At 43.2% G+C, this 26,445-nt stretch overlaps 1 protein-coding gene across 8 annotated transcripts in view; it reads left to right on the top strand.

Moving 5' to 3' along the window:
• NfI (Nuclear factor I) overlaps positions 1-26,445 on the top strand; it is a 73,955-nt gene that overhangs the window by 26,220 nt on the left and 21,290 nt on the right. For 2 of the 8 annotated variants that reach the window (XM_077644447.1, XM_077644446.1), the window contains exons 8-12: positions 12,661-12,741; positions 14,348-14,617; positions 20,275-20,355; positions 23,024-23,178; positions 25,999-26,122. In XM_077644447.1, coding sequence (XP_077500573.1) covers positions 12,661-12,741; positions 14,348-14,617; positions 20,275-20,355; positions 23,024-23,178; positions 25,999-26,122 — 711 coding nt within the window. The remainder of the gene's footprint in view (positions 1-12,660; positions 12,742-14,347; positions 14,618-20,274; positions 20,356-23,023; positions 23,179-25,998; positions 26,123-26,445) is intronic. The other 6 variants (XM_077644451.1, XM_077644449.1, XM_077644450.1 and 3 more) reach the window with 3 other exon arrangements.

Here is a 26,445-nt window from a genome sequence, read left to right as displayed (position 1 = left end):
GGGAAGTTACATAAAGATACACTTTCAGGCTTCAAAATTGATCTAGCTTAATAATAGATAGAATTTGTATTTGAAGAAAAGGAAGAATTTCTAGGCACTAGTGTAAGTTCGACGGAGTGGTGTGAGAAATATTGAGAAAAAGGAGAACCGAGCATGGCGGCACATAAAACCACTCGATTTCAAAGAGGGCTCTCCTAGCATCCATCCATCTGTGGGACTGTACTTTTGAGAAAATGGAATCATGTCACCAGCACCATGGTACAGCAGGGGGTGTCTGCTGCAGACTTTAACTTGAGACAGGAAGTGGCACACTTTAACAATTACTGAAGTCATTTGCCTGGTAGTCAACCTTACAGGCTACTTCTGCTGCTTGTGCGAATGTTGTGTCTGCTTGTGTCTCGTTTCATCTTTTGTTCACAACTTGAGGTTTGATCAGTTGTCTACTTGTACTGGCAGGTTGGATCCTGAAGAATTTGTGCGTTTTTTCCGTTGAGTTATTTATTTGTTTGTATGCATATCTGGAGGACAGAGTTGAAATGAGCCATTTTCGAGGTTTGTGAGGATGTAAGGTTGGTGATGGGTAGGTTAAATTAAATTAGGAAGTTTCCAAGCTGAAGGTAGTTGCAACGGCACAGGACAAGGTTAATTGGAGGGCAGGGGTAGAGGCTTTAGTCCTATAGACATAATTAGGCTGATGATAATGAATGGTGATCTCAAAAAAGCCGTGGTATTTTAAATGAAAATTTGTTATTTGAACATTTGTGATCATTAAGACAAAAGTTTTTTATGCACATTTCCAAGACAGTGTTCACCATAAAGTGCCTTCTGGATAGATGGTTTTTGCAACAGCTGCAAACCGCGAGGATGTAATCAATCCTGAAACAAAATGGGTGCCCTGTCTTGACCTCCCCATTGCTACTAGTTGGCAGAAGTGTTCCTCTTTTTTGCTGTATAAATGCCATTTAATGAAAAGAAATTAGAGTTTGGAAGCTCATCATGTGGGACCCCATGGCTTTCAGGCGCATGAGAGAACAGCACTTTTGTAAAAGCCGTTGTCTCGCACTCGTAGCTTCTACTCTGCTTACAAGTTGTGTGGTGAAGTGTATGTATGGTTGATGGAGTAGACGGAATATGTTGCGAGATGGAGTATATATAGTTCTCTTATGACTCCCTTGCCATAGTCGAGCAGGACAGCATGCTAGCAAGCTGTGGAATCTTGTTGATTCATGCTCACTTAATCCATTTTTCCGGTTTATTCGAATTGATGCTTTGGTTCCATCAAAAAGTGTATGAAAAATGTTACTCCTTAGTTGAACTCCGTGCTTATTCGAAGAAATTTTCAGTCTCCTTTGAATTCAAGTTATCAAGAGTCTACTGTACTTTTATGCACCACTGAAATTTCAACTGTGGACCCTGGCACCTTGGAGTGCCAGGCAGTGGTGCCACCGATCGTCATATTGGAGTCGTCATCCAAAGGCAGTCTGCTTTTATTTTCTGAACAAACTTGGTTAGCTTGGCATAGCTCTGGAAATGTTTCATTGTCAACAGAGACAATCCTTGTCAGAACTGAACACCTTTTTTTGGACTCCAAAGATGAACACTTTTATCACTTGAGGAAGTAGTGATCTTTGAGCTACTGATGTGTTGGGAGGCAAGATAACGTGCATGATACTTCTCCCGTTAGATTTAAGGCTGTCTGCCTTGATAGAACTCCTGCATCAGGCAAGTTGGCTACGTGCAGTCAGAGATGATGTTAAAGGGGCACTGAGGACAAATTGAAATTGACTTGTTTTGACTGATTACTGCTTCTCAGTAAAAACACTTTGTTTTAAGGTGGTCGAAATTATTCCGGAGCCCTCCACTACAGCACCTTTTTCTTCCTTTCTTCTTTCACTGTCCTTCCCTTATGGCATGGTTCAGGTGTCCAATGATATATGAGACAGATACTGCGCCATTTCCTTTCCCCAAAAACCAATTATTATTATTATCATTTGACTGATTACTGCTTCTCAGTATAAACACTTTGTTGTAGGGATGTCCAGAAAAGCTCCAAATGTGCAGGTACCACACTGCATTTAATAGGGACATGCCGTGGATGTCCCATTCAGGGACATCTCACATATGATATCCCAGGGACATCATGTTGGGCTCTGTCTCTGCACAATAGATTCGTAGTTACCACGCTTGCTGTAATGACAATGAGGCTGCTTTCACTGAAAACGAAGCCTCTATTAGCCAGAAAAGGTCATGAAATGGGATTCTGGAGTTGACGCAGCAGGCCATTTTCTCAAACTGTAACTACAGTGACGTCAGTGCTTTTTTTTTTGTTCTTGAGGATCTCTGATGCTGGGCTACACTGCCGTTCTTTCTTAGCTGGTGACCATAGAGCACTTTCCATCATTGACGTCATGAGTTCAAATTGAGTCGCAGAAACGAAATGGTCCATTTTTAACGCAATTTTCTCAGCAATAAATGCATCTTATGGTGCGAAACATGTACCAACACAGCCACAAAGATCCAAGCAGTCAATTTTTACTGGGTACAAGAATTGATTGGATTTGCCCTCAGTTTTCTGTTAAGCGCATATAAACGTACAGTGGGGTGTCAGGGCTAGGATTGCGCTTGTGCTATTGCAGGCTTCAATTGCATTGTATGTAGTTGGAAGGGCATACAGCATCTGCCATCAAATAACTCTCCCTCATGGCTGTCAAAAATGTAATCTTGCAAAAAGCTGCTTTCTTACCAGCCATCCAGATTGCAACACCTGCTTACGCTTTGCATAGTACACTAGAGCTTTGGTATGTTTTTCACAGGACTGCGGAAAAATGCATAAAAGACTGCGAAACATAAGAGCCAGGCAGCATAGCTTTAACTTGAACCACTCCTGGAGTCTGCATCGTCAGCTAGTTTTCACTCCTGGCTATTTTGACACATTTATTGTAAGGTGCATATGACGAATAAGGATGGGATAGAGTGCATCTGGCAGGTTCTCTTAGATCATGAATGGCAGTTTACCAATATCCCTCAAGAGAAAAGTGTACAACAGCTGTATCTTACAGGTACTCACCTATGGGTTGTGGGTTGGAGACTAACGAAAAGGGTTAAGCTCAAGTTAAGAACAAGGCAGCGAGCTATGGCAAGAAAAATGATAGGTGCAACATTAAAAGGCCGGAAGTGGGCAGAGTGGGTGAGGGAAGAAATGAAATCAAGAGTAAGAAATGGGCTTGGGCAAGGCATGTAATGCGTTACATGCGAAGGCAAGATAACCGCTGGTCCTTTAGGGTAACTGAGCAGATTTGAGGAGGAGGCAAGCATAGTAGGGGGCAGCAAAAAGTTAGGTGGGTGGATGAGATTAACGATACGCCAACTTTTCCTACTGTGGTCGATACGGTGGCCACAGTTGGCAAAGGATGGTTAATTGGAGGGACATGGGGAGGCCTTTCCTCTGCTTTGGGCGTAGTCAGGCTGATGGTGGTGATGATATGACAGTATGGCAGATATGATCTCTGCAGTGGATTCTACGATTTTTACATTTGTGAGGTGCTGACGAGGGTCACCATCCCTCTCTATGTCTCCACAACGTCTGGTGGAGTCCTAATTACAGGGCCATACAGACAGTCCTTAAGAGTCAGGCACGAATCAGGCATCGTTGTAGTTGATGAGTGGAGTTGCTTGAGTCTCTTCACCATTTATCACAGCATGAAAGCCTTCATCTGCTTCTATGGCAGCTGTAGCTGCACGATTTGGCACTGACCACTGAGGAGGTGGACAGTTCTGAACTTTTTTCAAACAAAACCTGCATGATAGCTGCACTTTCTTTAACCGAATGGTGTTGTGCAGAGAGTGCCATGTTGCACCGCTGAAACGAGTGGCGAAGTGCAGGCGAATTGAATGCACATTAGGAAAAGCTTACACATTAAAACAACCCGATCTTGTGTAGGGAGGCAAATGGTGTTTGGGCAGCCTCATGTGCATTGGGTGTTCCTGAAACTTATGTGCATGATTGGTGGATGCAGCTGGCAAGGCAGAAAGGACTAGCACGGATGATGTTTAAAGCCAGCAGATGCTTGATTGCGGCTTTTGTGAAAATGAATAGATTTTTTTCTTCAAAGGCAAACAGGCATCTGCCTGAAATTTAATTGAGGCAGCTTCGCTGTTTGCATCATCGTGACATTAGAATGGTTGCAATAAAAATTGGGTGTTGCAAGTGGAGAAGAATCATTTCTTTATCAAAGCATTAAAAATTTGGTGCACGCTACTATTGAAGTCTTTGCCTTTTTTTCTGGCCTTGAAAAACGGGTGCACATTACACTGAAGGACACGTTAGAGTCATGCAAATATGGTATAATGGTATAATGTTTTATATAGTGTTAAGCCTTGGAATGTACTTAACCTTGATGTGAAAATTAGGTACATTTTTACCTGAAGGTTATGTTACCTGTGACACCGTGTAGCACTGATGGCTTGAGTGCTCGTGGCATCATGCTGTGCCACAATCTTTGTGCAAGAGGTTTCCATATAACTGCTGCTAGCTAAGTTAGGACTGGTGGTAGTTTGATGACAGCATAAATGCCAGCATGGCTTCAGCGTGACGCATGAACAACTTGATGAGGATGCTTACTGTGAGGTAGGACACAGCTGGGCAGGCTTACAAGAGACTTTTGAGTCAGAGTTTGGGCATTCAGCCACATATATGCACGGCCAAGTGCACTGAATGGCGTGGAGGACAGTCATTGGCGTGGAGGACAGTTGGTGATGTGGAGGACTGAAGTTTGGAAAGGCTAAGCAGTTTTGCAACTTTGCAGTGATGTCATTTGCATGGCTGCATGTACATCCTCAATTGGAAGTGTTTAAGCAAGATGGTTTGCTTTTGACCCCATATTGCAGAGTAATTACCCGCCCCCTAGGGCCAAAAGGCCATCAGAGTTCGAGGTCTTACCTCCTATGGAGGTTTAGCAGTTGAGGGGTGTAATAGGTTCACACTACACAGTTCTTACTTGTGAGTGGAAACAAGAATATGTATTTTAAAAATAGAAAGCAGGTATTGTGACAATGATGTGCCAACAACTGAATAGCAAGTCACAGTTCTGGCTTGAATAGTATTTTTATTTCAAGTTTATTGTTTAAGCAAACATTTGTAACACTGGCAAGCACAAATATGAGCAATTGCTACAGATGGTTACCTCCAACACTGCTTTTTTTTCTGTGCTTTAAATGATTAATTTGTTCTTGTACAGATATACACACTTGTAGCTGCTCTGTTGTAATGTCCTATGAGGCGATGCAGGTAGCTGATAAAAGATATATTGGCCAGTCCAATATATTTTACTTTTGTTTTATGTGTATTTTTTAAAAATAATTATATTCATGAATAACAGCTACCTTCAAATTATCATGGTAAATATGTGCTAGCAGATTGAAGAGGCAGTAAAATTAAACAAGGCAAGCACACTAATTTCATGAAGCAAAGTGAACGGGGCAAGAATTAAAGCACGCCGAAAATTTCTTCTCTGTATTCGCACCACATAAAGCCTGTTAAACATAAAGATAGGTGATAAACTACATCTAAATTGAAGGCATCATTCTGATGCTTTTGTCACTGACTACTCAAGAACACACTCGCAATTGCTCTTCAAAGGGCATATGCATTTCAGTGTCCAGACCATCCCTTTCAGGAGCTTTCTACATAGTTGTGTACACATCAAACTCGCAGCTTTTTTCTCAGAATGTGCTGCCCATTGGAGTGATTTCATTGTTTCAGGTGAATTCAGCTTTTTCTTGTCGCGAATAAGATGCTTTTTTACACCATATAACGAACACAGTAAATAATATTTCGCGAAATACCGAGCGAGGTAGCACTTCGTCCGCCATTTTCGTGCAGACAGATTTTGTCGCCAGTAATAACATCAATTTTTTTTTTCATAATTTCTTGCGTAATATGAATCTTTGAAACAGAAATTGACTCTGCGATTCGTCGGATGTTTACATGACAATTCCTGGCATTTCAATATTGCTATTTTCATCAGTTGTGACACTTTGTACAATACTCTGCTTCATCCTTGTAAATTCTTAATTTTTAATATTCTGCACTAGATAATTAACAAATTATCTTTAAAGCTTTAATATGGTATGGTAGAAACAAAAATGGCACCTGAAAGGCTGAAAGGGGTTTTGTAAATAACCAGGGACAGAAAGGTGTCACTATTTTGAACAGATGGCGATATTGTGTTTATGAAATAGCTATGATAAGCAGTAAAGTCATCGGTTAATCAGGGCAGCTAGGCATTTCCGGGCTAAATCTTAGACAGGTGAAGTTGAAAGCAACGTTATTATAGTATGCATTGAAAGGCCCGCTATGGTAGGTGGGCTAGTAATATGACCTACTCTTTGCTTAAGTGGTTGTGACTGCAGAACTAGTTAAAGAGAAATGGTTATCATACACCATATTCTGCTCATCACATCAGCAGTTACTCTCCTGCAATGAGTCTCAGAAATTCCGAAATTTGTTCATAGGGCATTTTGTCGTAGGGAGAGTGCATTTCATGCAATGACGCCAGCTGGCGAAGATTGTGATGGATACGCTGTGCATATGCTCTAGCCTTTTTATAGTTCATAACGTTGTCGTACATTGAGTGCCTGCGAAAAATTCTGCAGGTTTTATTTTGCCCCTTTTTTGCTACTCTACATTCTTTGTTATACCACACAGTGTGGAAGCAGCTAAAATAGGCCCTTATCGCAAGTAAAAGCAAAGCGAAGCTGCAGGCTGGGATATAGAAAGCAGAATGATTATTAACTTGCACTGAAGAGCACTGAAGACAAATATTTGTGTTATTCTATGTTGTTAGGTTAGATACTGCGTTCAGATGGCAAACAGGTGGCCTTCATTTAAAACGAAGCTTTTTGCAAGCTGGCAGCTACCAATAATGCAATCAAGGTGTTGCCGCCACAGAAAAGCAAAGCGCGATGACACCAAGTACTTTATTTATGTGGATCTCATGACTCTAGACCATGCCATCATCCACTTCCAGCCAGCAATCACGGGAGTACATGATACTGTCAATGTCATCATTGCGCCAAAGGAAAGCATAGTAGTCCATCTTCAGCTCCAAATTTCTCAGCAGTAAGTACATCCTTTTGCTGCTGAATGAAAACCAGCAGAGATACAAAGGACTGAACAGTCTAATTTTACTTAGAAGAAAAAACAGTCTAATTTTACTTAGAAGAAAAATTGAACAGAATTGTCTTTAGTGCCTCTTCAATGGATTCGGATCACATTTGAGCAACATGGGCTAGTACAAGAACCCAGACGGGCTTTGTGAATTCATGCTGTAAGTACAAATTTTAAGTTAGGTGCATGCTCTGACAGCATCTGCAGATCTCCCACAACTAACACGTTACTGTATATGCAGTGGCCTGAGATATCAGGAATTAAGCTGTGCTTCTGACTAGGCTTGCATGTTCTTGGTGCATAATGGCTTAGTATTCACTTATGGTTGCTCAGTGGCAGTGGCATTTGGCTGCCAATTGTGAGCTCAAAATACAGCGGCTGCATTTTCATTTAGACACTCATGTATTGTGACTTCGAAAACTGACTGCCGATCACAGTCCGCCTGTACGATGTGAGATCCAGCTGTTCACGGCGATGAATGCACCGTTCATTCTGCTACTCACAGAGGGCACCACTCCTCTTTGCTCCTCGCATGTCTTTCACGATGTGCTGCAGAACCAGGAAACATGCCCTTGAAGAGATCCTGAAATGATTTTGATGGTTATATTCTGGTGTCACATATCAGTAGAGGTGGACTTTGGGAGTATTTGAGTAAAAATTCAGAAGCTCTGCGTGGACCCTGTAATTTAGAATAATTTTTTTAAATTGCTGCTCACAGTCAATTAGGATGACACCTCACTGCACATTCTGAGCCTCCCTCTACCCTGATGATGTAAAGTGGACAGCCTCAGCAAGCCATTTCATTGGGTGTGCCCAAGTCACACGAGCGGGATGGGGCCCAGCAGGGTGCAGTCCTTGCCTGTTTTCTTTATTTTTTCCGGTGCCTCAGCTCAATCACCGATATCTTTGGTGCTAATGAAGCCAGCTTAAAAATTTTTTTCCACAAGGTGACGAGTGACAGAATACTGATCACTTCTGCGCTTTTCTTGACCTCAGATTACTGCAGTAAATATAATTTCATGGCCCCTTTAACAGGTGTCACTGTAAAATGCTAGATTTCACTGCAGAATCCCAGGTGGTTGAAATTCATTCATAGGCCTTCACTACATTGTGGCCTGCAAGCTTTGGCACATAAAAGCTCCATAACCAATCTGCCCCATTCCTGTATGCTTTATCCATTGTAGCTTCGCATACATAAATGCCACATAGTGTTATCCTCAGTATTGATGCAAAGGTGTGCTTAATTTCGAATGCCAGGTATGCATTTTCCGCACACAATTTAGCATGTTGAATGACAGCCATTTTGGATTAATTGCTTGGTCTGGTTGGTTTGTACAGATTTCTTCATCCCTTGAAACAAGAAACAGTTACAGCTGTTCTATCTACAGTTCTAAGTTCTCTTGTGAATGGTTTTAAGAAATAAACACGCTTTATGCCTGTTTTTAACGTACAACAGAACTATCTTGTTGTTTAGTCTAAGCATCAGCTGCTGAATTCTAGCTGCATAACGCCCATCCAGCACGTCGTTGTGGAAATGTTCAGATCGGCCTTCATAGCCAGCATTTCATTTCTGGCTGTGAAAGAATATGAAACTAAGAATGCATAGCCTATGCTATTCATATGGGCACAGCATCACAGCAGAACTGTTCCAGAAGCCTGCAGAGCTGAACATCTTTCCCTGGCGTGCTGCTACCTCACCCAGTGACTCTGGCCTGGCAAATGGCCAAACTTGTACAGCCTTCCATGCCCATGCAGTGTTCCACACAATATTGCATCACATGAAAAAGACATTGCAACAGCTCAGCTGTTCTTGCAATCATCCTCATTCTGGTGCGAGAATGTGCAGATATGGGCCGGCCAGATTGAAGTGCTATTCCACCATCAATACGTAGACTTGAAGGCTTCCTGGTACACCATGATTTCAACCCCATTTTGTGAGGTGGCTTATGAGAGGACAGCCATAATTGCAGGACTGCTGGGTGACACACCATAGCACAACTGACTAGAGCGGAACCTCTTGGAATACACAATAGCATCGAAGTGCGTTTGCCTCCATCAGCTCAACGCCAAAGAGCTCTGAGCCCTCCCCTATGAGGAGCTACATGACAGCTCATTGGCGCAAGCAGCATGAACACACGGAGCATGCTGCATATTTATTGGGCTTGTTTGCTTCCGGTACCTCAAAGGCCCTGTCGTGCGGATTTTAAAGAGAGGTGTGGGCTGACAAAAGATAAGTTGTTTGATAGTGGTGTTGGAAGTGTGCAGTGAAGGATGGTGTCTATGAGAAGATCGCTTCAGTCAATGACTGTCAGTATAAAGCGAGGTTTGGCAAAGGAATTGTTCCTGCTGCATCTGCGTCAGTTCGTTTGATGTGCCTTGGCCACTCCGGAGGACATGACCCGTGACCCTTGATATGGTGTCTGTGAAATGGCTTCTCCACCAATCATCGCAATCATTAATACGAGCGGCGTTGGCCATTTCATGGTAAGAGTCACAGACTGAAGAGTTTGCATCTTCTTTTGTCGCACTCCAGTCATTATCCTATGACCTGCGCCAGCCTTCACTGCATTTGTGGTGCCATTCCTCGTCTGTGAGCAGCAACTGCTTGCACACTTCAGTTAGCTGGCCATTATGCTGGTTTCAAAATGCATAGCATTTGGAAATCCATTTCCTATTGCTGCTCAGCTGGTCAGGAAACAGAAAGCAGGATCACTAATGGTGACATGTGCCTTCGGTCTTCAACCCAGTCACCTCTTAATTATCATGGACAGCATCTCTTGCATTTCCACCGAGCCTGATTAGAGTTCCAGGCCACAGGGACTAGTGCTACATGTGGTTAATTAATTACCAATAACCAAAAATCACTGGAGTTGCTGATTGTAGCAAATAATTGGATACAGTAAAAAGATTTTGGTTGGCATGTTCTACCACTACAACAAAACTAGTTAAAAGTGCGTGATTTGGACCTTGTAGAAGTTTACTGCATTTATATTTTACAGTTTACATTTGAATGTTGGATTTGCCTGAAATGAAGAGCCATGCATTTTTCTCGCTTGCACCATATGTAATCCGGTGCTCCCTGTTTTTCCGCACCGCCCACCCATCATAAAAGGCGAAAATTGTAGCAAGTATTCTGTCCGTTGGCCATTTGCTGTAGTGGACCTCCCCACTCTTATTTTCGTTCGCCAAATTGGTAGGAAGCACATTTTCACAACTTTAGCTGTACAAGGGACACTGGCCAGCTTCACAATGTTAGGCCTCTGCTCCTGTGCACAGGATAACCACATTGGCTTTCATGCGACCCCATGATACAGTGTCATAACAGTACTTGCTATAATACCCTCGCTGCTGCCATGATCTGTCTGGCAGTGGCATGATGGCCTGTGACAAGTGTCACACAGTCGTTCCAAGCATCGTACAGTGATATCCGCCACAGTCTTTCGTTATTGCGACAGAGGTCCCAATGGGCACTGGAACTCCCTTGGACATCATGCCGATGTCCATGGAAGTTGTAATGTCCATTAGGTTCGTGCTTGGCACGAATTGAGTTTCTGCAAGAGCTGAAATTCGCTGCATCGGTGATGGTCTCCTAGAAGCTATTTTTTGTTTCGGACGCTACTTTTTACAAGTGTTTCGTGTCACATGACGCAGCTGCTGGCATCTCCTGCCACTCCATTCTGCATGAGATTCAGTGATGGTGACTTATGCACTCCACACACTGCAGCCACATAGACGTCTGTTTATTGTGGCAGGAATTTGGGAGTTTTCGCCAAATTACGTCAACTAACACAAGTCAGTGGTCATGAGCTGAAAATACTTGTGTTAAAGGGGCTCTGAAACACCTTCCGAGGAGAGCACATCAACTCTCAATCACTGCATTGCATTGTCATGAACAGCTGAGCCAAATAATACACTTCTACACGCAGCAGAGAACCCACAATCATGCACAAAAGTTGGCAAGCCCTTCCCAGTGACTTTTTCATGCTTGCACCCTCTTCCGTCACTCACATCTGCGTATACAAATGAGAGATGGCTATTGGTTAGATTCTTTCAGGCATCAGGCAGCTACCATGGTCGCAGCCGATAAGCCACGTAGCTCTGGCAGGTCAAGAAGCTCCGCCCCCGGAGGTGGCGCCGGCAGAGGTCACCTTCCAGCGTGCAAAAAGTGACAAGAGAAGAGGGAAAGGCACCAAGATGCTGAAATTAAAATTTTGACTACTGATAACTCAGCTTCTGCAAAGTGCATTGAAAAAATTTTTGCTGGGCAATATTTGTGCAGTGGGGTGCTTTAACAGTATACCGCAACTTTATTCAAGCCTCAGCCCCTTTAAGTTTTTGATGCAACAAGTGTCAGTCTCAGAATTGTGTGTGCAAGCTTTGATGCATCAACTTAGCTATGCGTACAGAACCAGCTGTTGTTACTCGTACTTAATTCGCATGTTCCGTGCGATATTATCTTTTAATAGCTCTGAGACCCATGCTGTCACTGACCTAATTCATGTAGCACGATAAACTCATGAAACTGACTTGTCCATAAAACAGCTCTGATATATAGTATGAATTTGGAAGGGTTACGTCTGTTGTGAGCCTGGTTTTTCGGTGCTGAGTAATGAATGCTCAGTAAAATAATCGTCCATCAAACATCTGTTTTTTGAATAGTAGTTTTCAGGACCATGGAGAGCTATGACAAAAATACTTGATTATTGATGTAACTGCTAATAGATTGTTGTGCCATTATTGTGTGTGTGAAAAAATGCTAGCAGAAGCTGCTCTTGTAGCGTACGTCAGCGTAAGCATTTCACAGAAGCAACAGAACCTTGTGTGCTTAACTAAACAGCCTTAGTGAATTCTCTGGCTTACCAGTCAGCTAACTAGCAGTTATGTGCCTCTACCACGAATTTTCGTAAAGGCTCGTTCTTTTCACTGTATTCATTTTCATTTCCTGCACATAAAACTAACTTATGAATGACCATTATTGTATGCTTGTATCAGCATATAGAAATCAGGACAAGAGCTAGTAATACGTGTTACTGACAATGCTTTTAGCTTTCTCAAAAGCTATGCATAACAGACAACTTATAATTAGCCAAGTAATTGCGACACAGTTCAGTCTACAACCAATCTTGTACCATAATCAGTGCCTCATCTTGGTTCTGAATAAAGCAGTGTATCTGCTTGCACACCAGTAGCATGTTTCCTTGACGGACAGTTATGGGCACCATGTTGTTACAAGATAGCAGCTTTGCCACATCCTTTTAACTGATGCTGTCACAGGCTGCTTAAATGCAGATAAGCCAAAACAGCTGCTAGCTTACCAGCCTGGCATCACAACTCTGTGTCCAGTGGCTGTACCCAGCATTCCATTCAAAATGTATGGCACAGCAAGGGAGAGGTGCCTCCAAGGCCAATGGCCAGAGTCGGACTCGTCTCGGCTTGCTGCGGCTCGCGGGACCCGGGGGCAATGACGAATGGGCGCCCATTGTTCTTTGCAGCGAGGTGTCTCTCTGAAATGAAGGAAGATTTCCTGGAGCGACAAACAATGGCCTTTGTCTTTGACAGCTCCAGAAGCAGTGGTAAGGGAAGGCTTTCGATTGGACGACCGTCCTCTTCCCTCCCTCCTTTCCCATCTCAATGCAACCCCCCCCCCAACCTCCCACCCCTTTTGCCTCACGATACCTCCGCATGGATATATGGCACCTCTCTTCAATGCCCGAGGGTCACAGAATTTGTTTTCATTTGTCTCACTATTTTTTTTGTTTTCTGGCCTCCATTCTTTTTGTTTTTGTGGTTGGTGGTTTATGTGGTGATGGCCACCATGTTTCCTCCAAGGGTGCTGCAGTCTGTGCACCGTGACTGGCTGGTCTTTCACTTTTTTCTTGCGAGACCATTTCTGCGGTGGAGAAGATGTTGAGCACGAGGTTGAAGCTTTATCCTTTTTTTCCTCTGTGGCATTGACTGTGGTATTCGTGTTGAGGCTTTGCATGATCTGCCTGTGTGGTGTTGGGAATATACGTGTGAGGAAATGTCAGCTCATCGATGCAGATGCATCAGTGCATGTCGTGTGTTGAGGTTGAACGGTTGTCCACTGGCTGTTTTTGCCGAGCCAATACAGTTACTCCACTGGGTGATCAGTGATCGCATTGCTAGGGGGACCGCTTGTGGAGTTTGAGAGTGTTTTTAGCACCTGCAGTGTAGTTTGTGTGCGCAGCTTCATTCTTGCAGTTTTTCACAAGATTAAAGATCTGGTAGTCTGGAAGGATACAAGAGAGGGCAGCCATTTATTTATCAACAGCTACTGAAATATTATGTCATCATTCTGTGTGCCGAGGGATTGTAACATGGGCACGCTTAAGCTTGCTGCATTGCCATTGTTTCTGTATTTGCATACTTGTACAGGAAAACAGTTTGAAACTTGCAGGATGGTAACGAGGGGAAAGGTATTTAATTTGTGCATTTTTTTTCCGACGCTGTTTGATGTATATTAGCAACACTCTCTTGAGGCCCTCTTTACACACTCAACAATTCTAATGTTCACCAGTGCTTATATTATGTTTGAATCAGATGGAGCCTTAGGCTGAGAGTATTCTTTTGACCAGGTGTTTGCTTCAAGAAACTGAGTTGGCCTCTTGCACAGCTCAGTGGAAGATCAGTTCTCCTTAGAAGTGGAAGAAAACTAGTAACCGAAATTGATTGGCCTACTACTGCCTGGTTCTGTAAACCTCATAATTATAGTGCTGGCTTCCAGCCTGCGATGTTCGATGTTCCAACATGTTAACAGGAGCACATATATGACCATGAAAAGTTGGGAGCTGGGTCCAGTATTTGTGAATCACGTGCAAACTATCGACGCATGTACGCATATTTGTAAGTGTGTGTAAAAGCACGGGCTTTGTGCTTGCAACAGTGAACTGGTTATTAATGCTTGCCCAGTGGTAGCAATTCGTAGAGGAGGTTGTTAAAATCACCAGCTGTTTTAATTACCACATCTAGTATCATTTCAGGAGGCATAGATTTAACTGCAGTTGCTTGTGGTCGTTGCACTGATTTGCTGTGTGCTTGGGAACAAAGTGAACTGAAAAACACAGCAGTGCTTGTTCACAAAGATGTATTTCAGTTTGTGCCTAAAGGGTGTATGTATCAAGTAGTTCACCGGGTGTCCTAAACTGTTTTGCTGCACAGGGTCCGTTCTGCAAGCATCCAACGGGGGCCAGACGGTGAAATTGGAGCCGCCATACTATGGCTATGCGTCGCCTCCAGATCCGACTCCGACTTTGCAGCCAGCTTCTGTTGGGGCGGGGCTCCTGCGCGCGGCCAGTCCAGGCGAAGGAGCGCCACCCCGGTGCAAACGGCTGCGGAGGCTGCCCTCCGCCGAGGAGGACGCTGCTGCAGCCGGCGGAGGTGGAACGGCGGGACACTTCTATGCCAGCCCCTGGCCAGACGTTGACCATGGTGTGCAGTAGTTATTTCATCTCAGGCAGTTTCAGTGTGTTTCTGGGTGAGCCTCCTAATTAAAAGGTAGTGTTGTTATCCGGATACATTCACCCATAATATGTGCTAAGAAGGGAACAGTTTGACAGCAAAAATCCTCGAAAACTGAAGTTGAGAACAAGTGTTCAACAGATTGGGTGTCTGATTCAGCTCATTCTTGAAAGATAATCTAAATTTTTATAGTTGTGACCAGCCATTTAGCACATGGTACTGAGTAACTATTTTATTTCAGTTTATTCTGCGATTGTATGGAAAACAGAAGTAGTGAATACCCTTTCATTGAAGGATTTCTCAGTAAAGAAAGTTACGTCCCAGGAATATCCCACAGATATCCTATGCGGTTGATCAGATGTCTCAAAGTTCAACCACACTGGAAAGGCTCACTGTGGGGTAACAAAAACATACTTTGCTTGGGGTACTTGGTCACCACCTTAATGTATATCCTCATCAGACCTGAGCACATTAAAGAACTCCAGATGGCTGAAATTAGCTGGACGCCTCCACTACGACGTTTCTCAAAGGCTGAGCCAATTTGGGACGTTAAACCTTACAACCCAAACCCATATCCCTGGGAAGTATACGAAAATGGTACTGGGGATGTCCCATATATAACTTTATGGCTGCTTACTGTGTAACACGGTGATTTCTTCCTTGTCCACGTGGGATTTCATAGGGATATAACAGAGACACTTTATATTTGGTCTGTATGTTGTTTTCCTTTGCTTTCAAGGTCTTATATTGCACAGATATTGACTCAAGAAAACCAGAGAGGGTGCACCAGGGCACATATTCCACATTGTTTCTTCGCTTTCGTGACCATTCATTGACACACAGCACTCTATTGCCTTCACTTGGCATGAAATAGGCCTAACACCTGGTCCCTTCATTCACTTGCTATGAGAAATATTGCTCCAGAAACATCAGAGAGATAACTATAAAAGATGCAAGCAGAGTCATTTGTTGATCATAACGTGCACATAGTGTCGGCGGCCGACACTTTCCAACAAAAAAAACAAACTAAAATAGGGTATACATGCACGTTAGACTAGTCTTACATTGCCATGCTGCACAGGCACCATTTGTATTAGCCCACCCGTAACTGTGGTGTCGCCAGAGAGGCAGACGGGCTTTTTCCTTGCTCATGAGCTCGTACCAGAATTTTCATGTATAAGCCTGCGCACCATGCTAACTGCAAGGCATGAAACTGGTGTTCTATTACTGCTGCCTCTACTGCATGGCCAAGGTCATAGCTGCATATCACGAGGCGAGGGCTGGCCTGATGATGATTGCATGAGCATCTGATTACGATTGACACTTTAAGGACATTTTATTTCTCCACACTGCCGTAAGAAGTCATATTGGAGTCAAGCAAGCAAGTGTGTTAGCTGCAGATATGTTGTGCTGAAATGGAGCCCAAAATATGATGTCCCTGGAATCTTCTATGTGGGATGTCTCTGAATGGGACATCCACAGTATGTCCCTGTCAAGTTTAGTATTGTACCATGACATTGGGAGCTCTTTTCGATATCCCTGGGACAAGGTGTTTTCATTGGTTTGGTGGTTTTCTAGGCACCCCTGCATACACACTAGTGTGAAAAGGCAGAAAAAGACCTTTGAAGAATGGTAGGAAGTAATTTTGATAAAAATTGTGAACTTTAAAAAACAGGTTTCAATTAGTATCAGCTGGTATTGTCCAGTTCATTGGGCCTAGTTGGCCTATTTGAATTCAAATTGGCTTTAATTTATTACTTACTGCTTTGTAATGCCTGGTACCCACCGATGATAGAGTGGGTACAAGTTTTCCCCTGGCATGGTGCGTGGCTTATCTGGGGTGAAAGCCATGAGAAGTTGGTCCGTGACCCCACCTTGTGTAGACGAAAATATTCTGTGCATGGCACTTTTTGGCGAAAGCTGCCCTTGCACCATAAAAATTCATCATTGTCATTTATTGTCACTGATCTTGTTTTGGGGACAAGGACCAATGACGCTATGCTAGTCAAGGTTCAACACACTGGAAAGATTCACTGTGTGAGTAACAAAAACATATTCCCCCACCAGAACAGGAGTTGGCTTCCTTGGTGCAGTTCTCAGCCACCATTTTATGTATATCCTCATCACCTCAGCAGTAAAGTTTGTCAGTGTTAATCAACATATGTATTTCTGAATTCTTTGTGTCCCCATGAACACAGACAACATAGTTCCTGGCATATGTCCAATTCCTTTTTCTTTTACCTTTCTTCATTGCTCTTTACTGCAGGTTTCTATACTTTCAGAATCATGCAACAAAATCTTGCGACACACATTTCGGTGAATACATGCATGGAAAAATACATATTTAAATCAGAGTCACAAATAAGCTCGTGATGAAGTTATTGGCCACTGGGAGCAGGAATATCTGATTTAGATGAGGCAACCAACTTGGAAAGCTGTTGAAAGTGCTCCTATTGCTACACAGTTCTTGGGAAGGTGACTGTAAGGGTATAAGTGAGTACTGTCTGACTTCCAATGTCACTTAGGGCACAGAATTGATGCATTTTTTTAATGATGTGAAGGGCAGACATGCATATGTTACATGTGGGGTCTGGTGAGGATGTGCACCCTCCACTCTAGTGCCAGAAATTTACATGGTAGCACATACGTTAAGCTGATGCAAACCTCTGCAATTATGCGTAGTCTTAGTGAAAGAGAGAAGCCAGGCTGTTTTCTTCTTCTTTTTGCGTGACAACCCCCTCAGGCTAAAACAAAAGCTTTGGAAAGTTGATAATCCATTGAGTAGAAACAGCGCGAATTGAGACCGAGGTGAAGGAAGACACAGAAGGACAAGAGCTGGAGACTGGGACAAAGCGTTCGTCCTTGTGTGTCTTCCGTCACCTCGATCTCAATTCGCGCTCTTTCTACTCGACTCCCTCAGGCATTCCCACACCTCGCTGGGGCTTCATTTTTCTCACTTTCGTTTATTTGTGGTTACCTATGGGTACAAAACTTAACATGCTTGAACATACACATTTTGAATATACTGTGTTCATTAGCGTAGGGCTCTGTTTAAACTATTCATCTGTTAGCGTCCCTTCATGTCTTCGGTATGATTGGTACCACCTGTAACCATCTAAGTGGTGATTCTTTCTAGAAGGATTTTTTAATATTTTACCTCAGCAGCAAGGAGGGAGTGTGTGCGGAGCAGGCAAAGTTGCGTCATGTGTCCACGTCAGCGCTTCCTCTGGGTTGGCTGCTTTAATCCTAATCAACCCTTGTCAGTTGGAATCCATAAACTGATTTTTTTAAGTCTCAGGCAAGAAGAAAAAGAATTCAGATGATCTAAACAAAAGCCTTGGAGCCTACACGTGCAACCACATCTTGCTCAGTGCCGCATCTTGTGGCATGCAATCACCATTCTGTGCACACTAAACCTAGGCTGTCGGAATGCTGGCAAGGGTAAAGCATTGTCACGAGGTAATAGTCGTGAAGTATGATGCGAGAATGCTGGCACAGTTTTGATGCATGGGCTTTTGTGGGGCTTTAGACAGGTCTGGTTCATGAAAACAGCACATTCATTCAGCAGCAAAAGATGCATTTATTGCTTTGAAACTTTTAATTAAATATAGAATATTTTTCTCCTGTTACTTCAAATTCATGGCATTGATGATAACATCAAGAACCACATGGATTCTATGATCGCTGATTAAGAGTGAATGGCGGTGTGTCTAGCTTTGGAGATTGGCATACAAAAAAGGAAAAATGTATCACATCACCACAATCAAACTGTGAAAAAAATTGGTGCGGATAGCTGCATTCCATTTTTGGTGTTTTCTAGCCTATAAAAACTATGTTTTTAATGGAATAAGTCTCCTTTTCATTCAACTGCAGTAATCATTTGATACGGGCCAACCTTTAATGTGGCCTCAGTGTCCCTCTAAGGTTCTCACTTTCCTCATTGCTATTGCCAGTGTGAACATTACGGGAGGTTGTCCGAGTACAATGCAGTTTATTGTTTCATTGCTCGGGTAACTGTGCTTATTTACACATTTTGTATATTTCATAATTTTGTCCTGGGTTTGTGAACATGGCTTCTTTTTTATGTTCCTGGTTGATATTACATTCAATTCCAAAGGGGTCAGACATAATTCATTGCGCATTAAACCTCCCCTGGACATTCCACAGACATTTAGGATGTCCTCAGGACATCCAAGGCATTTCGCTACCCTTTGGGAAGATGTTAGAGACCACTTGACTAAGCTCTGGACTCTTTGAAAAACAATCCAAGGCATCTGTTAACTGCCGGTGTAACAAAATACTTAACTGTAGTAGAGGCGAAGTGCACAGGAAAGAAACACGGTGTTTTTTTGTATAGAATATATCAAAAGTAATAAGAGAATGATACAGGACTGAAAAGGTCTGTTGCATGAAGTGTAGAATACTTTAGGCTTTCTTTTATGCAAGGAAAACAGCTGGGGGGATTTTCTTTTTTGAAATGCAGCAGAAACTGCAAAGGGTAGCAAGGAATTGAAAGTGAAAAAAAGAGCAAGATTATCTAAAAGCCCCCTTAAGCTAATAACTACCTGATATGAACTGACAGGCCCTGCTCCAATAGTTTTAGTGCTAAGCGAACAGAAAATGCTGATCAGTGGATGCTCAAGTTGCATGATTAGTACATTTGTTGCTTGAAAGGAGAGAGTATAGTGAACGTGTGTTAATTAACAAAGATGGCAGAGTGGTCAACGTGATACCAGGAAAAAGGTTTGACACACTGTTTCCTAAGGAATTCAAGAAGGCGATCCTGATTCTATACTCTCAAGGTGAGTGGCTCTCGCAAAGCGGTCAGACTCACGAGACAGGCTTAACTGCACAGTCTCTCATGGGCTGGTGTGCCTACAGAAAAATGGATTTTGAATACTGTGGTTTCTTCACTGTGTTGCAGTGAACTCCTCTTGATAAGCCTGTAAAGCAGCTTTGTCAAGTAGTTCACAACCAACCTTGCCCTTGACTGCTGTGCAGTAATTTTGACCTACTGTACAATTAGGAGCAAAGGCTGGCACCCTACCTGACAGATACAAAGTGAGTGAGGAAACGATTGTGTAAGCAGCTGAGTAGCCACGTACACTATTACCTTCCATTTTAACTGTTGGCCATGTTCTAGCACACAGTTTGCGCAAGTTTCTTGGGAACACTGCTGAAAAGCTTACAGGGGACTCTCGTTAACTGATGCTCACTCAATTCAAACTGCTTGTTTACTTAAATTTATCATATCCACATCAATTGTATTCAAAATCTGCTCTTAATTCGAACAAATTGCCAGTCCCCTTTGAATATGAGGTAACGAGAGCCGACTGTTATGGCTGTATTGGAATTGACGACTATTACTGGAAAAAGACTGCCTTTCTACAATCGTTGCAGTAGTGTTGATGTTCTTTTGCATACATATCCTGACCAGAATTCTGGTTCTGCATGGTAATGTAGTGTTGAGGCTGGAATGCTCTTTTTGTTTTGCTTGTTTGCTGGTCAGTTTGTTTCCTTAATGCGTGGTGGCATGTTTGTTCTGATGATGAACGTTGCCTGGCCCGTTGCCGCGGCGAGTTTTGTTTGCTGCATGCCTGTGTGGCCCGTGTGTGTGTTGTCTGCAGGGCCCCTGGGTGCCTCGCATGCCAAAATAAAGATGGAGGCATTCGCCCTGAGCAGAGCCGACCCCAAGCCAGCGCATCCGCGTGAGTACTGCCCCGTGGCCTGATAGCTCACTCCTTTATGTTGACCTCTCCTTTTTATTTGTTCATCTTCATCCATGCGTTAATGCATGCTTAGGATCAGTGCAGAATAATTTTGCATATAACAAAGGGGTAGGGCAGAGCACGAGGGGAAAATTTTTTTCCACTTAGCAAGCTTATGGAAAGTTGAGCTAGTTCTTTTAGGTCCATGTGGATTAGAAAGCAGTACTTGTGCTTATTGTTTTCTGTGCCAAAACTTTAACAATGACAAGAGGTGCTTGCAACAGTTTAGAATGATGCATGTGCATGCATCTGAGAATGGCAGTAATGGAAGCTCATTGAGGGGGTAATGGAAGTTAATCAAGTGCATGGAAGAAGGTGGAATAACATAATCTAGTAATGCTGCGGAAATTGGGCAGAGCCTGTAATTATGTGAGGAATTTCTTGGGCAAGGAACCTGTTCAAACCTATGAAACCTATAAACCTGAAGTCTGAAAGGGAAGGAAGGATTTTAGAAAGATGCGAGACATCGACTGCAGTTTCACTGAAATTTTGTCACTGTGTTGTCAGTGACGTTGAGTACTAACACAGTGATATATTTTCTTCAGTTATGTGGCTTCAATTTATGTATTGTCAATGTAATCACACATCTTCATCATTTGTGGTGTTTGTGGTGCTCCTTTTATGCCCATAGGACAACAGATGTTCAGATAAAGCCCTGACATCCAAATCTGAAACCAAAACAGCATGCTCTGCAAATGGACGCAAGATGCAACTGTTTGTAAACAGGGAAACTTCCATATCTTTTATCTCATGAATATCAGATTGGCATTTGCATTGGGACATCCCCTACCTGTTGTTGTGGGCACTTAGTTTCGTTTACCTCCTTAAGGATGTACCATAGGGGACAAGTCTCTAGAATGTATGAGCTACCACCGAGGCCAATATCTGTGTTGTTAAAATGCTGCTTGAGACCACCCTAGTTGAGGTGAAATTCAGACTTGCATGCTGTAATGTGTGGACGTGAGATGAAACGGTCACTGAAAAAAATTACACGTATGCACGAAGAACGTTCACATGTCCCCAGCAGTACGCATAAAATTTATCGACGTTAGTTCTGTTTTTGCAATAGTACACTGTATAGCCAACTACATAGCATCACTCTTGCCACATTAATTGTACATTAACTGTTAACTGTCTCTTCGACACATTTGACGGTATTCGTTCTCAGGACGAGCCGGAGAATAATGATACGTAAGGGTGTCACTTTGGGGGACACAGTATATCTGCTGCTGTTCACTGTATGCTTACAAGAGATACCCGCGAGGGCTGGATTGAGAAGACCAGGTAAAAGACCATGAAGAACACCTTAGTGACCTTTGGTTTGCTGATGATCATACTGCCTGCTGCGTAATCCAGAGAATGAATTGCAGTGCGTCCTTGAGCATATAAACACAAACATATCTGTAGTAGGCTAAAAGGTTGAAATGAAGACAACTGAAGTAGTTTTTAACAAGAGTGCACATATGAGCTAGGTTGTGCAGATTCGAGAACCTGTTGTGAAACAGCACTGACATGGGACACAAGACTAGACACAACAATCTAGGAAAGTAGCAACAGTTTATGATGGTGAATTGTGTAGGAAAAGTAGTGCCAGTAGAAGCAGACTGCGAGAAAAAAGCTGTAAGGTGAATAAGAGTGGGTGACAGTGAATTTAGCAGGTGCGCTGGTATCAGCAATAGCCAATTACCAATATATACCTACCAGTGGACCTTGGAAGGAAAGTGTACATCAGTTGCATCCTGCCAATGCAGTGAAACCCGGAGGCTTCCAAAAATCCTTTAACTACATTGTGGACCACACAGAGTTCTGTAGAAAGGATAGTGATAAGGGTGACCTCGAAAAACGGGAAGAGAGCAACATGGGTTAGAAAACAAACTTCCGTTAATAATATCTTGGCAAAAATTAACAGGTAAAAGAGGACTTGGGAAGAAAGTGTAATGCAGAGAACATATAATCTATGGTCCAGTTGTGAGGGCAACGATACGGGTCCTAAAGGGGGAAAATGTCGCTGAAAGGTAGCTATAAGTCAGAGAGCCGAGGTTTGGGGGGAAGTTTGCAGGGATAAAGTGGCCGCTGCTGTCATCTGACAGGGTTAATTGGAGGGATGTGGGAGAGGCTTTTGTAATGCAGTGGATGCGGTTAGGGGGATGACGATGATTGCCATATTAGGGTTTTAGGTGCAGTGTGAATAATCTGTATTTCTGCACGGTGAGTGCAGTAAGAGATTTGGGATAGCATTGTGGAGGAGGAGGGAAGGCATAAAATTCTGCTTAAGCTTCAAGTACATGTGAGCATAAGGCTTTATCACGTCATGTGACATGTAATATCACAAGGTGCCTTCGTCATTTCTTCAAAGCTGCAGCTTTCAGTGATGATTTTTTCCTTTGTAGTAGCATTTAAGAGGCCACAGCTAAAAGGTGATAGGTCTGAAAGTAGGTTCCATGTGTCTTGCAGTGTATTCCAAAGGCCATGATGTTCCTGCTTGCAACTGGGTGTTTACTTGTCCTCTGGCATTTGCTCAAGCAGGCAATCTGGGCTTCGAGATGAAGTTCAACTCGCAATAACTGCTGACATCGAGTTATTTCCCTGTTCACCCTTTTGTGTACAGGTGTGGCAGGTGGTGCTGGAAGTCCTCTGGGAGGGCCACCTCTTGGCGGGCCATCGTACTACCTGCACCCGGCGGGGAAGTACCAGGAGAACGGTGACACCTTCTCTGACTTTGTCAACCTCGTCTGCCAGGAGGCACACAACTCCGGCACGCAGGTGTGTTGATTCTCCCTTTAAGCCGAGTCAGGTGATACGTCACATCACCTGTCATGTCCTGTGCGTCATGTCATGTGCGTCACATACTGTCACACACTACACCACACATCATGTTATGATGCAGTCAATGATGGCATGACGATGTCTTGTACTGTAGTTGCACCTAATCTATAATGAAGACGGATGCCACCAATTACTGGCTGTACCGAACTGTCCCAATTAAAAAAAAAAAATACCTGCAGTTGTTGCCCTATGTATCGAATGCGGTTTTCCATAAAATGGATATGTCGAATTGCCGTGTGCCAAGCATATGCCCACTCGGATGGCAGGCAGCAGGCTTTGCCTCACTACTCGAGTGATGTGCGACAAGCGTTTGCACCACAGAATGCTATATCTCGCACGCGCTTCTTGCCAGGCAGTTGGCACTTCGTTGCACCTCTCACACCCATTGATTGTCACCCTAATCCAGCGGCATGGTCAGTTTTAGCTCCCGAGTAGCCACCAGATGCTCATGTCGACTGTCACAGAGGTGGTGAAAACGGTGGGTCTGAGGTCCCATTTTTCACGCGACACTGCTGTAATGCAGGGAAGCCATTCTAGCTGGCTTCTGACCTGCCATCATTGTGTGCTACTGGTGTCTTGCTTGGAAGCCAACTTAACCGGCGTTTGATACTTGGTTTTCTCCGGCCTCTGCAATCTGCGTGAGCAGCTTTGAAGTGGCACTAAAACTTAGGAAAAGATCGCTCCAAGTTTCCATCTTTTCACTAACTAAATTTCTCTTCTCGTGCACGGGTTTTCTGGCGAAATTTTATATTGCGAATTCCAGCTACATCGAACAATTTTATGGTTTTTTACTTGTTCGCTATGCAGTCAAACCCTGATACAACAAACAACGCGACAGTGAAATTTCCACCACAGCGAAGTATTTCTGATTCCCCATCAGCAAACCATACAAGGCAATGCAATTATTTCTTCCTACAAAGAATAATTTTTGGAGCGAGGTTCCACTTCAACGAAATTCTTCCAAGTAAGCAGCCAATTTTTTTTTTGCTGCATCTACATATGTTCGCGTATCTTGTTAGGCTTCAGCAAAAACGGCTGCCGGAGACAGTTTGCACTTTCTATAGTGCAGCTGACATTCCCTGTGGAATCAGAATTGATATACACACGCTTGCACTCGCGAAGGTTTTGACATGCTTAGTTGTGATGCACGGGTTTCTTAACTGTTGCCTTTTAAATGACACTGACGGCACGCAAGGCAACTCTGAGCTCATGTAATGCTTTCAGTTTTGCTTGTACTCAAACTGCCCCCTCGTGTTATATTTGTGCAGATACAGTACTTCCACAAGACTTGGGCACAGTTGAAAATGTGATAACAAAATTTGATACTGAAAATAAATCATTAGCACATAACGAAATGATTGTAGCAGGATGGAAGGTATTTTCAAGTGCTTTTTTTTTCTAAACCAGCTGTATATGTTTAAGAAGTCCCTAAATTACTGGACAGCAGCTGAGCCATGATATAGTCAACAACAAATTTAGTAAAAACACTGATATAGCAAACTTTTTCCTGATCCAAATGACTTTACTCTAGCGAGCTTGATGTATTTAAAACTCTAGAAACAAAGTAAATGTGTAAATTGAAGATGCTAGTTTCTAAATATGTATAAGTCTGGCTTGACAAAGGCAGGTTGATTTTAAAAAATGCTGCTTAACTTATTAGGACTCGTCTAGTACTGAAATCACTCCTGGGAATAATTGCTTAAATATGGGCAATGCAGTGGCACTGATGTTGGTGATTATGGAAAGTGTGTGGTCAAATACAATATGATATCTTGATCAATTTTTATTGAGATTGATTTATTCTTGCTGTACTACTGTACGTGAAAATGATGTCATTCGCTGTGTCTGCATTTGTTGCCTGGTGTTCACTGTACTGAAAAAGCTGGCATGCCTTTTTGGAAACATTTTTTTGTTGTTCCAGAATAGAAAAAAAAAATCTAAGAAAAAATGAGCAGTGACTTGCCTTCTGTTTTTGCTCTTTTTTGTAACCTGGAATTTGCTGCATTAATATTTAAAAAAGAAATATAAGCTCAGTTTTTGGGATTGAATGTGTCCGCTTATGTTTGTGAACTAAGGAAGATGTGAATAAAGAGTGACAAGCAATGGTAATATGTCAAAATGATATATTTCTCCTGTGATGTAGTCTTACCTAAAGTTGATCTTCAAGTTTCTCACCTTTTTTTATGCTATGAAGTGTATGGCCTGGCAGAGGCCTTCACCCATTATGTGGGAGACAGTGTACTATACCAGGGACAAAAGTGTTCAGGACACCCACGTGAAAAGCAGTCTATGCTCTGTGTGCCATGTCTGCCAGTAATCACATCATTTGATTATCACACAATAGTGAGTGTGATCCCAGCTTGCACCTTTACAAGTGTTATCTTGAGCTGCCAGCTATTAACAGAACGATCAGCTGGGGTTGCACCTCGTGCATTTGCATACTTTTGTCGCCAGTAATACATTGCTTCCCACATAATGCATGCTGTTGTCGTCAGACCAAGTTTTTCAAGTGATTGTTCTTGCATGCTTGTTTTGTTCTCATTGGATTTTCTGCTGTTGTGTTCATTTGTGTCAGTGTGCTGTACATAGTGTTATGTTTGCCAACATAACATGTTGGCAAACATAACATGACATGCCAACATAACATAACATGCCAGCATAACATATTATGTTTGCCAACAGGTCACTCGCCCGTTTGAGTGAGTGACCTGTTGTTTAGCAGTGCACTGATTTAGTGTCGGTTCCTGCGTCTCGCAGGCTAGCCCCGATGCGGGAGTGCGGGGCAGCCCGTCCAAGCTCCCACAGTTCTACTCGAGCTCCATGCTGCCCCCGCCTCCACCAGCGCCCATGGCCCGGCCTGTCGCCATCATCCGGTCTACAGGTATACCCCACCCAGCAGTTTACCTGTGATGTGCTCCACATGTGAAGCAGTTTTTTTCGTGCTCAAGCACTAAGACCCTCAATCTCAGATTTCGCCGATGTTTGTCTGTCTGAAACCCCTCTCCGTGACCTTGAGGTCGCTCGAGAAGAACAACCTGGGTCTCGCAAGCCCCACCGGTGGCAGCATCTGCCCTTACAGGGCTGTACACCACTGCAGTACCAGGAGTGATACGAGGACTCACAGAGACCTATGAACATAAAGTAGAGAATTACCTTATCCGCAGATATGGGCATTAACCTACTAATGCTATCGCGTCATACCCC

Source organism: Amblyomma americanum, chromosome 11 (assembly GCF_052857255.1).
Source record: "Amblyomma americanum isolate KBUSLIRL-KWMA chromosome 11, ASM5285725v1, whole genome shotgun sequence".
In the NCBI taxonomy this organism is placed as follows: Eukaryota; Metazoa; Arthropoda; class Arachnida; order Ixodida; family Ixodidae; genus Amblyomma; species Amblyomma americanum.
The sequence above is the reverse complement of the archived record's forward strand: the minus strand, read 5'-3'. Positions and strand labels throughout refer to the sequence as shown.